This window comes from Micrasema longulum, unplaced genomic scaffold, assembly GCF_059751315.1.
Source record: "Micrasema longulum isolate JH-2025_06_02 unplaced genomic scaffold, ASM5975131v1 h1tg001259l, whole genome shotgun sequence".
Classification (NCBI taxonomy): Eukaryota; Metazoa; Arthropoda; class Insecta; order Trichoptera; family Brachycentridae; genus Micrasema; species Micrasema longulum.
The window spans coordinates 83,368-97,315 of NW_028278446.1; the positions used below are offsets into that span (position 1 = coordinate 83,368).

The 13,948-nt window shown below is 34.7% G+C and overlaps 1 protein-coding gene across 10 annotated transcripts in view; it reads right to left on the reverse strand.

Annotated features, from left to right (window-relative positions):
- milt (trafficking kinesin-binding protein milt) overlaps positions 1 to 13,948 on the reverse strand; it is a 146,267-nt gene that overhangs the window by 13,375 nt on the left and 118,944 nt on the right. For 7 of the 10 annotated variants that reach the window (XM_088234595.1, XM_088234596.1, XM_088234590.1 and 4 more), the window contains 3 exons: positions 3,952 to 4,028; positions 3,270 to 3,434; positions 166 to 370 (listed from right to left, as the gene is read on the reverse strand). In XM_088234595.1, coding sequence (XP_088090721.1) covers positions 166 to 370; positions 3,270 to 3,434; positions 3,952 to 4,028 — 447 coding nt within the window. Of the gene's footprint in view, positions 1 to 165; positions 371 to 3,269; positions 3,435 to 3,951; positions 4,029 to 4,105; positions 4,493 to 11,547; positions 12,075 to 12,829; positions 13,070 to 13,948 lie in introns of those variants that run through there. The other 3 variants (XM_088234600.1, XM_088234591.1, XM_088234598.1) reach the window with 3 other exon arrangements.

Below are 13,948 nucleotides of genomic sequence, written 5' to 3' on the forward strand. Positions count from 1 at the left end.
TTTTATACCCAATTTCCCGTAGCACTAAACTTCCTCGTTGGAGCAGAATTCAATTTTTTTAATTTGAGAAAATGGTTAGACCTCCATATTGCGGTCTCAAAGATGTCCTCCATACAGGTTGTATTTTCTAGTGGTTTTGCCGAGTAAGGAGTGGGGGGTACTGACCGAGCTGGGCGGAGACGTCCCGCACGAGCCGGGCCTCGCGCTCCTCCACGGCGTCCGTGTCGCAGAGAAGGCGGTCGGCCTGCGCCCGCAGCGAGCGGTTCTCGTCCTCCAGTCCGCCAACTCGCCGCCGCAGCACCTCCAGGGACACGGCGCCGCGCGCCAACCCATTGTCCTCGCCCGAGTCGTCCACCTCGTTAGTCAGCACCTGCACAGATTACACATTACAAATTTTCGACGCCTACTTGTTCCCATTTTTGTTACTAGATCATACAAGGGAATAAACAGTTTTTTTTAATGTTTATGTAATTGAAATTTCATCACGAAGAAAGATGACAATATGTGACTTAAGTCTTCCATTTAATTTGTCACACAAACATTTTTAACAACTAAAAAAACCTTGTTTTTTAGTATGAAAGAAAGGATAGGAAGAACCAGTTTTTAAAACAGTTTTCAGGTATGCGGATGGAGTACATTCATTACTTGTTTCCACTTTCTAACACAATGATTTACGACTAAAAGAATACAGTCCAAAATAAAAAATATTCAAATATTAGAAAGCAAAGAATACTTACACTTTTTTTTTAAATTGATAACCAAATAATTTCTCAAGTATAAAAGATCCTTTTGTACATCATCATCATTCCCTTTCCACACCTAATGGTGCATAGGGCACTACATTGATACACTAATCGCAGTGTATCTTGATAGTTTTTGTTACATGAAGGTAAGATACGCTTCAAGTGCCAGTCCAGGGATTATGAAATATTCTAGAGTAGAAACACCTCTTTTGATAAATATTTCATGATAATAATGTCGGGAATCAAACCCACCCCAATAAATATTTGTAATATGCATCTCAAATGTAATGAGCACGAACCTTTTTTGAAACGAATAATCACTGGTGATAGAAAATGAGTAGTTAAAAAATTATCATAGTCCAAGCGTGATGAACCAGCATAAACCACATCAAAAACTGAATTGCACCAAAAAATAACACGCTCTCAGTTTGGCGGGACTACAAATTGAGCTGTTTCCAACCAGACGATCAATTCATATATTTACTGTTAATAACTAATGAAACTGGATGAAGCGCTCAAAGAAAAATTATCAGAATTGGCAAATCGCAAAGGAGCTGTGTTCCACCATGACAATGCCAGGCCTGACATGTGGGAAACTCGGCTGGGAAGTCGTGTCGCACCTTTCATACAACCCTGACTTAGCACTATCTGATTACCATTTATTTTGAAGTTTGAAAAACTATCTGAATGGTAAAATTTTTACCAATGATGAAGATCTGAAATTGCACTTGGTTCAGTTTTTTACTGATAAGGACCAGAAGTTCTGTGAGTGCGGAATCATAATGTTGCAAGAAAGATAACAAAAGGTCATCGAACAAAACGGAAAATATGCAATTGATTAAAGTTTATTCTGTGTACAAAAAAAAAAGTTTTATTTCACAATGCAAAACCGAAATTACTTTCTTGCCAACCCGATAGATTACTAAACAGTTTATAGGAAAAAAAAATTGTTTTTAAATATTTATATTTAAAAAAACACGTAATCCAATGCTAAATATTTGCAGCACCGTTTTAATGTATTTTTTAGCACAGTCCTTTAATAGTTTTGATTTTTAAAGTTTACTTATGTCATATGAAACTGGTTTTCTTATGTACTTATAAAATATTATAATTTTTTAAATAAAGAAATATGACGTAGTCCTTGAAGCTGAAGATACCAGACCTGTTAATGGAAAGAGTAAATATTGTGTGTGTTAAGCAGCATCACTTTTTTCTTATGACTTGTCAATATTTTACAGCACAAACTAATTCTAAATAAAGCAAAATCATTCAATTAAATTTGCATTATATAATTTATGAATTGCTCGCCTTCAGTTGAAATTAAAGAATACAACTCTATATATTAAGAATGCAACAAAACTTTTAATATTATAGGTTTTTTCTGTGGGCAGAAAAATCCATAACTAAGTTTTTTATATTTCCTAGATACACTGGAGTAAAATTATGTGTATTGGATCTATTATTGTTTTATTTAGTATTGTTGGCTTATTTTCAACTAATATTAAATAAAGGTGCTGTTTTTTTATCTAACTCTTAGTATAGTTGTTAGAGTTTTTAGGTAGAATAGACGAGGTCCCAAGTTGAATTGCTGGCAAGGTTAAAATGACCACAATTATAAGCGTCTAAGAAATATTTCGGCGAGTTGCAACACTAGTTTTGACATCATGAATGTAGAGTAAATCAAGCAAAACATATCCTGATAGCTTCTCAATTGTCTAAGTATATAGGAATTTATACTTTAAAAAAGAGCATATTTCATAAAACTATCAATATTGTTGAAGACATGCAATAAAGAGTCAAAATACTGATGTTTTTTGTTGATATTTCTCGGTAAAACTCTATAGTATGTCAAATTAACCGAGAAGTTTCATTGATAGAAATCATCCTTCATAGGATGAATTGCCAATAAAAAAGATTCATTGATATTTTGGATCACAATTAAGACATGGGAATTATTTTTTAACGTATAATCTAATCAATGGTGAAGGTGTTTAGTGGGTTTTGCATGTTGGTTTAATTAGTGTTCTGGCAAAGAGACGGGTACGTCTCGAAACCGGTAGACATAGAAAAGTAGGTAAGTGGTTATATACAAATAATGAATATAATTTAAACCATTTAAATCGGAACCCTACAATTTTTACATGAATATACACTTCACTTCCTTCGCAATTATGTATTTTATCTTATGACCCACATATTGTTTTTTTTTACATATCGAATTTCAAGCATTTTTTCTCTTGATCATACCATGTCTCTTTTCTTGGTTTCTACATCTATCAACGTTTGCACCCTAAATCTTTTAAGCTGGATGATAAACACGGTTCCATGCCGACTGCATATTGACCTTATCCAGTCGATAGCTACTGCATCCTGAAGGATATCAATGTAGATTAGTTCGCCTTGTGCTGTACTGATAAGTGCTAAGCCTGTTATGTTTGACCGTTTTCATTGCCATATGCACCACTGGGTGCGAGAAGAGAATTTATAGTGATAAGAAACAGAGAAAAGGTTGAATATCACTCTTACCTGGATCAGTTCAGTTTTCTTGATGACGTCATGTGAGAGCTGCGTGATCTGGTCTTTAGCTGTCTTCAGTTCTGCCTCCAGCGACTGTACACTGGCCTCAAGTTTGTTGTTGTGGGTGAGTAGCTCCTTCCCGATACGAGCCGTCAACTCGAGGTCTTTTTCTTTCTGTTGGCAAAATAAACGCAATAAAAATATATTAAAAATACATCGTCCGGTCATTCACCCCTCAAAAATGATGAATGTTAAGAAAGTAATATTATCACATTTATATTAAAAAAGAAAAACAAGCAGTAGAACCTAATTTATACGTAAAATAATTGAAAAAAACATCTGTTAGAAAATATGATTAAATAGACTTGTTTTTTTTGCATGCAATAATACACCACAGGTATTTTGTTGAAATAAAAAAAAAGTTTTTAAAGAGGCAATATAAACATTAAAGGATGTGATGTTCTATTTACTATATTTGGATAATTTACCTTTCATTTTAAGCCATTTTTTCCCTTATATTATATTTTTCTATATTTTAATGGGGAATATAAATAGGTTTGCTAGAAAACAATCATAAAAACTGTGGGAGAATAGGGAATCAAAATTCAGTTCTTAAAATGATTTACAATTGATAGCAGGTATTTTAAAATATGGAGAATTTTTAACAATGTTTGATTTAATTTTAAATTACCTCTTCTAGAAGCCTTGTTACCGCTTCTATGTCATTGTAGGTCTTGGTCATTTGGCTCACCCTGTTGCTGCATAGAACTGTAACAAGAAAAAAAGAAAATTTTAGGGAAAAAAGTTAAAATTTGAAGTGCAAGATTGAAAGTAATAGAAAATACCTTCGGCATTTTCGACGCATTCTTTCAAACGGGATTCGATCTGAGAACAGCTCTGACTTCCAGCGATTCTATCCACCAAGCTGCTCCTTCTAGGAACTGTCTGGTCTTTTCGACGTCGTTTTTTTGAGAATAACGAAACGGTTCGCGGCCACATTTTCGCAGTTCAAATGTTTGAAAAGTCCTCACGCGCGTCCATCGCGCGCGGCTAACGCACGCCCAGGAAAAATATGCTTTCGATGTATGATGTGAAAATTGTCGCCGATTTCGCGACCGGGCACTGTGCCCGCTGACGGTCCTTCATGCCGAAGGGAGGGGGCATTAGCAAGAGCGGGGGCGGGGGGCGGCACAGGGCACTGGGCGGCCGAGTCGCGGGAGAGTCTGCGGCCGTCTGTTCGTCTGTTCCGTGCGTCTGAACGAGAACGGGTCGTTGCAGTACCGATGGATTAATTAGCATCAGCAATAAATAGCATCCGCTAAAAGTCTTGCTAATTTTTACTATCTTAAAAATGGAACCTAGATTTAATTTCATTATTGCCAACGAAAGAATTCCACGCGTGCACTGCTTGAGGAGACAAAATAAAAGACAAGGACAAACTTTATACTTAAGGTGAACAAAATGTAATAAAAAATACTTTAAAAAAGTGTGGAACATAGTATCATTGTAAATGATATCATGAAATCGAGCAATTAAAAATAATTTTAAAAAAACGTTTGTAATATTTATATAATTAAAATACAAAAAAAAATGTTTTGAAATATCCACAACTCAAAATTCGCCAATCTGACGCCAACTATCTTATCGCTCAACACAGCTGTGAAAGCATAGCTGTAATAATGCATGACTAATTATGTAATCTGCGTAATGATTATAGTTAAAAATGACCCGAAATTGAAATATTTGAACACATCATAAGAACGTAATATATCTTGATTTGAATTTAATATAATTTCACGTGCTAAGATAGTTGATTTCGCACGCTAATATATGCATGGGTAAAAATAGCATTAATTTTAACGGCTACAGTGCAGGCCGCGCGGGCGCGGGGCGGGCGTCGCGGCGCCCCTATCGATCCACGACGCGGCGCCGCGCCGTACTTTGCCGGCGCCGGAGGACGGGAGGAGGGAGGGGTGGCGGCGCACCCCGAGATGCACTGCGCCACCAAGTGCATTGGTCTCTCCAACACAGACGCGCAGTGCCGTACCGATACACTTTGTGCTTGTAATGCATAATGCAGCTTTCTGTTTATCTTTATTATTCATATTTAACGATAACATTTTAAAGGTTAAAATATGTTTCTCATTAATTTAATATGAAACGTGAACACAACACGCACAAAAAAGTGTGAAAAAACCACAGGCTTGAATATAAAGAAGAAAATAAATATTTACGTAATAAAGTGCATCAAATAATGTTTTTATTTAGTAAGCAAAAACTGTATAAATAAACGTCTAATCTAATGAACCATTTTACGCGTATCGTCCAAATACACACGGCACGGTGAAATAAAGATGGATTGACATTTATTATATTATTTTGTGTTTATTAAAAAAATATTTAGCGGCTACTCTCAATTAAAATCCACACAAAAAACCCGTGTGGATATTAGACGGCCTCACGGTGTACTGGTTACTGCGTTTGCCTGGCCCATAGTAGGTAATAACAATGCTCAAATTAATTACAAAATGGACAATTAGTATTCATACGAACGATTATTTTTATAAAACATTGGTATATGATGTAATAACTTATATTTCCATATAAGTTATTAATTTAAAAAATACTTGGTACACTTCCACTTATTTATTTTGACCAATTAGCGCTTTCACCCTCTAATGGGCATCTTCAGACTGGTGAATATTATACAGTGTAAGGGTAATTTATATAAAACTAAATATTATCTTAAGTGTAGGTACATTTAAAAATAAGTTGAAAAAGATACAATACGCAATATTGCAATGGAACAGAGTGAGACAAATTTAGCTTCACATAGATTAAATAACGACTTATCAAACTATGCATCACATTTAAATGAATTTAAACATACTTTTGATAAAACAAAAAACATAAAAATTTTACATGTAGGACATAAAGGTCAAAAGTTAGATAGATTATAAATTTTAGAAATAAATAGGATAAAAAATAATGGCGATAGAATTTTAATAAATCAGCAGATAGAATTTAAAAACTCACCCTTATTAGCCCCCTTAGTTAGACCCTGTACATTGTAATAAAACAATAAATATATTTCATATAACAGAATATTTTCTTAAAGTACACCGCCGCCAACACATGTTTCAATAATTTGTCTCACTCTGTTCCATTGCAATATTGCGTATTGCGTATTGTATCTTTTTCAACTTATTTTTAAATGTACCTACACTTAAGATAATATTTAGTTTTATATAAATTACCCTTACACTGTATAATATTCACCAGTCTGAAGATGCCCATTAGAGGGTGAAAGCGCTAATTGGTCAAAATAAATAAGTGGAAGTGTACCAAGTATTATTTAAATTAATAACTTATATGGAAATATAAGTTATTACATCATTACAATGGAATTCCATCAAGAATTGTCAATAAATAATTTAAATGAAAAAAAAAAAAACATTGGTTTATGTTGTTTTGAAGAAAATATGATTAAATATTATTAATATTTTAACATTTATGTTAGATGTTCGTGTTGCGGTTGATTTGTTATTACAATTTATTACTAGATATGTAAAAATATTGTTTATTTCTAATCATATGTGCATAGTATTTAGTTTTCCTTTAATTTCTTAAGGGCGGTGTATATTATTATGTACCAATTACTTTTATATTAATTGCTTCCCTAATCAAAACCCCCACCGCACGCCCCTGATATAAATATGAATGATCATTGTTTATTACAGTCCACATTCGTTAACAATCAGTATTTAATAAAAGCGAAATAACCCAATGTTTGCAATTTTATGATCATTAATTTAATTCCCCTATTTGAACTTAACTACAACGCGAAGCGTTAATATGGCTTGACGAATAAATTAGTTTTCATACAAGATGGTTACACAAAACGCGACGGCGAAACAAAGGATACACAACCTTCATATTAAAATGTAGAAATCGAATAAAATTTGCATTGTAGTGTTTTAGATACTACAATGTTTTTAAATAAAAATGGTCGGCAAAAACGAGTTAAACTATATAAAAAAGACAGTGCTGCTGTTTTCGAATTGATTCCTTATGTGTGAATGCCAATCGGACGGGAAAACATATTGAAATATTTATGAACACGGGTAGACAAGGAAGGCTCCCCAATTGCCAACAATTAAATTAATAGCATTATTATATAGTTTTATTTTACCTCCGATATAATAAATAAAGTGAAATAATAATTGGCACATTTCTAAGACCACTTCTTAAAATAAATCGTATATTGCAAATTTTACACGTATTTTTCAAAATAAATTAAACCTAACGTAATATTTTGTTATTTACACTGACTCTAAAGCGAAATAAGAATAAAATGAAATGTTATTAAATATTTCTATATAGTCACTTACCGACGTTTCTATGTCTACCGGCTTCGAGACGTACCAGTTTCTTCGTCAGGACACCAATTAAACAGAATAATATTGATCACCTTGCCTTCATTTAATGATAAATCACCATAAATCACAAAGATTGGTGTGCGTCATAGAATTAAGATGTGCACCTATAGAAAAAAATCTTGCGTAGAAATTTATTTGTAATATTTTGAATGTTTTTTTTGTGAAATTAATTGAAGAATTTAAATAGTATTATCTAAATCAATCGAATTTATGTGATAAGTTTACCGTTGATTACCCCTCCCACCCATCCATACTAATATTATAAATGCGAAAGTGTGCTCGTTTATTTTTTTGCGTTTTCTTTACATCTCAGCGGAGCAACACGAAATTACAATGAAAAAAATATATATAAACAATGAAAAAAAAAAAAAACAATGACTATCATTATTTAAAAATGAATAGGCGGTAAGGTGGACGTCAAAAGGAATAAATGTTGTTCAGATTTAAAAAAATTGACTCGATTTATCTGCTTTATTGTATACTAAATAGGAAGGCCACTTTCATCCCGAAAAATGTATAATTCCTTTGGGAATTTTTTTAGTGGAAAAAAGAATCAATATTATAACATAATAACTACGCTACGTAGCCATAGACATACGGATTGTCAATTATTGCATAGCGATAGTTGGAGGGCCGGCAATTGATACAGGTTACTTTTATCACGAAAAAATATAAAATTTCATCTGGGAAATTCTTACTATCAAACGACAAAACCAATTAATTAGCTTCCTCCCTAATACCATGCGAGCGAGGCCGCATGCAAAAGCCAGTCAATAATATAAGCGCATCTAAAACATGAGAGTACATGGCTTTTTTATATATCTACAGCACGTGATAACGATTAGGGCTTCCACTCGAGACTCGATTCTCGAAATTTCAAGAGTCGAGACATTTTTAATATCGAGACTCTCGAGATGCTAGTATCGAAATTTCGAGACTAGCAGAACGATTCAGAACGCTCTCCAGGGCCCCGATTACAATGGGAAGTTAACAGAGTTATCTACCCATATAAAAAAACGATATTTGTGTACGAAAATGAGTATATTTGCATGAAAATTTTTAGTATCTTCGTCGATAACCTATAAAAGAAAATGTTTGGAAGAAAAGATTGTATGCATATTCCGCTTTTCATGCAGAAAACATAATTTTACTTTGTAGATAAAATTGAAGATTGATGTTCTTCCCATTGCAATCGGGGCCCTGGGGTAGAGAGAACGCATTGCTATCAATATGTATCTTTGTTTTTTGTGTGATCTCGTGTAAGTTGGATTTCCGACGTTTCGGCTATCATTGCAGGAGCCATCTTCGGGGTAAACTAATAGCTTGGCTACATAGGCCTACATAACATACTATCTAAAAACAGTATCTCCGACAAGTTAGTGTCTTCGTGATTTTTTTGAAATTTACTTATTTGCTATTTTTTAATAAAATGTACAATTTTTTTTAATTAGACAGGCTGGATCAGTGCGGCACTATTCGAGTGTACGCTAAAGCTGCACATACTTGGCATAGATGGCTGCCAGCTGCTAGCCGACTTCACCCTTAGCTAGTTGTTGATTTAATAATATTTTTATACCATGTTATTTTAACTAGTGAAACGAATTAGAAAATGTATTTACATATTTATTAGATTAGGGAATATTTAAAAAGTCAATCATTTAAAAATAGCTTATTACTCAATTGTACAATCTTTGTTACAATATGGTATTGTAGGATGGGGTGGTGCATATGCCAATATATTAAACCCTCTTAAAATAGTACAAAGATTAATTATTAAAGTAATTTTAAAGAATCCCTCAACATTCAATACGGAAAGTCTATATAAAATATTTAAGGTTCATACAGTAGACACTCTTAATAAAATAAATTCTATTATACAAATATATAAAAAAAAAAATTAAAAAATTGAAATTAATAAGTCACTCAGATATCAACATAATATAAAAATTCCTAAATTCCATACAAGTCATGATCAAAATAGCTTTGTCTTCAAAGGTGTAAAAAATTATAATAATCTTCCTAATGAACTAGAAACTATTAAAAATAATATATCAATAAATAATTTTAAAGTTAATCTAAAGAAATTTTTTGAACTCGTGTAAAAACAACATTAAATTTTAATTAGTATGAATGTATGTTTTATGTTTTTTCTTTATATATCCTATGTTTTTATTTTTCTTTTCATGTACTCGTATTTAAAATTATATAAACTCTTATAAATAAACAACTAAAACAGTGTAAGTCCCTCTCGAAGCACAAGAGTTAGTATCTTTTTTTGGAGAGTTACAGTGATAACATTTACTAGATGTGTAAAAGTAGATATGCTTAGAATTTTACAAAAACATGTACTGTTTTATGAAATTTATGAATAAAAAATATAAAAAGAAATAAAAAAAATTTAAAAAAAGGGCTATTGTGATCCATGTGTTGGTTGACATGTTTTGTATTTCTTTTAGTAAAAAGTTTAATTAATAGTATGCTATGATGTGACCACACATTCCCTATTTTTTGTACGAATTATCATTAGTATCGAATAGTCTCAAAATTTTTTAAAAAGTACCAGTCTTGTCGCAGATTCGAGACTAAAATTTGTGTCGAGTCTGGAAGCTTTAATAACGATGACAAATTATTATAATGTCTTCCCTTAAATCAAAGAAATCGTTGACGCAATAAGTTTTTGTACGAATACGCTTCCACGCGCGTTTTTTAACGACTTTAAGCATACATGGAGGTTTTACAGATATATAATCGTAAAATGTATTTAATACCAAATAATAGAATAGAGAATTTTCGTAATTATTTTTTTGATAAAAATATAATAGAATCTATAATATAACACACAAAAATTGGGCATCCACATAACCAATAAATAAAAACATACATTATTTGGCACGAATAACTTGCGCAAGGTATGATGCCTTGCAGAATATCTGCTAGCACAGCGCATGTATAAAATGTGCACTTTGAGTAAAGCTTAGACTGTGATTGTCTCTGCGTACATAAAGTAAAAAACGATGTTATGTGAAATATATAATAAATATAAATGGTTCATCAAATGAATTCAACAAAGGCACTATAATAAATATATTATGCAAAAATAGAATAAATTTGGTATTTTTCTCAATATCGGAATGAAATGAGGTTAAATGATCTTAAATACTTCATTGTAACAAATTGATAAGACAGTAATAGGAAAATTCTGTGCCGACTTGAACGGGGTGGTACCGATTTAATATAATTTTAAAAATAGACATTTTTCTTCGAAATTTACCCACAAAGATAAACCTCAGTTAGACTTATATATTTTCAAATTTATTTAGAAAAATTGCTTTACACAAACAGATTAAAATTTTGATTCGTTTGATAAGTAGATAAATACGCGTACCTGTATATTGAAGACACGGGTAAACTCACACATTTATTTTAAAAATAATGTTATGATTTGAACGTACAATGGGTACCTTCTGCCATGTATGCGTATTAGCGAGAATCGTTGAACGATTATGACAAACAACGTTCAACGGAAGCGTGTAACTAATGCAATTATTATTTGCATACTTAGTTAAAGTCCGACAGCCTTGGATTTAGTATTTTCGATGTCACCTTGATTGCTGGAATGTACCTTGAATACGCACGAATGATTTACGGGGAGAGGAAAATGTCGCGTACAATATTCACAGGGAGCATTATTTGTACGCAGTAAACATAGGAGAAAAATGATTGCCAAAATAAAACGTGAATCAGCGCATCAAATGACAAGACGGTGAACTAATAATGGCCGGCGTAAGAAGCCGATAGGGTGACGGTGACGGTGGGGTGGCGGTGGGGTGGCGGTGGGGTGGTGTTACCTTCCAGCACGAGATCTTCGTCGACCGAGTCCCGCCTGTAGCTGTCCCGGTCGAATATGTCGTCGTATTCGTACGGGTCCTCGTCGGCCCGGCACCCGCAGTCGTCCCAGTACAGCTCGCTGCCGCACTGCGAGGGCCCGGCCAGGGTGGCCAGCCCGCTGTCCGCGGAGCTCACGGAGCGCGCGTCGGCCGCCCGCGGCTGCATGGCCGCCCAGCGCTCGTCCCCGCCGTCGCAGTCGATGTAGTCGAACTCGCCATCGACGCTCAGCAGGGTCCACCAGTTGACGGGCGCGATCGTCGCCGTCGAGCTCCTATCGCCCGCCATACTCGAGTCTCGGCCTTCCGCTTCCATACCGACGGCGCTCGGAGATTCTCCCTCCTGAGATTCTCATCACAGATGCATTCGACGATGTCACAAATCCGGCGTCGCGTTAGGATCACACTCGTAGCCAGTCCGGCGGTGAATATCTTTCGATGTACTTTCCTGTCGTATGATTAAGGGCTCCTTTCCTCGGCATCCATCCCGCTCGAACCGTAGTCTATGACTGCCGACTTGTCAGCGAAGAGAAATGTATCTGCTCGATTAATCTTATCGGTTCCCATCAGATATGCGTGTAATGGATGAATAGGCTCTTAATACGACTAATTAATTAGTCTTCTGTTTCATTTTTTTTAAGTACAAACTTCGCAGCGAGTGGAAGAAGAATACATATGATAATTAAAAAAGCATTTTCCCACCGAAATAGCTGTGAATAGTAACTTCAGTCACGCTCGGTATTCGTTATCTCGCTGACAAAACTCAAACTTCAACAGTTTGTACATAAAGTTACATATACCCCAGGTCGCGTGGATCGGTCAGATATATTATGTAGAATGATAAAAATAATAATAAAATATTGGGGAAAAGTAAGTCATTGTCATATTGAATTCGGAAATTTCATTGCTCGCAAAAAGAAGCCAAATAAAGCACGCGATGTATGAAACCAACATTTAAGGAGAATGCAGTTAAGAGGTTTTGAAGAGCAATAGAAACCGTTTTGACGAGTAGCTATTACACAAATCATATAAATACAGCGACAGCGCCGGTGATTACCTCCGGCTATTCGACAAAAACCGAAGGTGAACGCGGTGGCGGTCCGATGAAGAAAATACCAGCAGTGAGAGTGTAATAGCATTATTTAGTTATTTTCGTCACAAAGCATTTAAGTAGGAATCGCCACTTCCATCGTCGTGTTCGGCTTTACAACGCGGTATTTCATAATGTAAATAATTTGTCGCTTACCAGGTCTCGAGTGGCGAATAAAAACATCGAGAACTTTGCACTCGGGATATTGTCATTTCAATTATAACTTATCCTCATTAGAAGCACTAGCACCGGTGTTTGTTGTTTCATAACAATCGGCTCCGGAATCAAATCATTCGCGGTTTATTCTTCAAATCACTATCGTTTCAAACCATCAAGTTAGTCACTGAGCGCGCGAATTTTTTTTATCCAAACACGACGTTCGATGATTTCATTTTTAGGTATCGATGATTGCGGTTTGACCAGCTGTCAGCTATAAGGTATCAGATGTGAGCGAGGTTAAGCCGTAGTCCGCCGAGATTCGTTCTTCACGCTAGTACCTAGTGCCAGTACGGCCGAGGAGTGCGGGGCGTGGATTTAATCAATCCTTGAATTATTTGGAACACTGTTACTGCCATCTAGCGACCGGGCTTAAAAATTCCATGATACCTGAAATTCAGGAAACCGTTTTCCTGAATCGAGTCTCGATTGTCGTGAAATGTCAGGTACATCACTGAAGGTTTAAAAAACACGAGTTTTATTAGGCAACTGTCATAAAAGAAATCGCGAATTATTGTTTCTCGGCCGGCAACGTGACGAAACGAGCCATTATTATTTTACACATTTCAACATTACAGCTATCTACAAGTTTGGAGCGTGTGACAATATGACATCACCAGAAGAAATAAGCGCACATATTAATTAAACCATAACAACGCGATGGTCAGATCGAGCAGAATAAGATAAATTTAATATTAAATTGCGGGATACTTTGCTAACCCAATTTACTTGGTAGAAGAAACAATATTTATTCGACCTTTTTAACAATAACAAGAGAGTAATTAAATAATCGTTAACATTACTCAGTTGTAACGGTAACGGTTCGCGAGAGTGGGAACCTTTACTCGCGCTTTATCTTAAGAAATTAAATGTATCATTTCGACGGTAATTGTTAGATTACCGGTCAAACCTGTGATACTCATCTGTGCGAGTTCATTCTGTGAAACAATCCAAACACTAAAAAATATTTTTTATTTATTGTAACACATTTTAACTTGTTCGAATATAAAAAAGTGGATTATGGGAAATTAAAAAAACGTAGAACCCACCGAGAAAGCT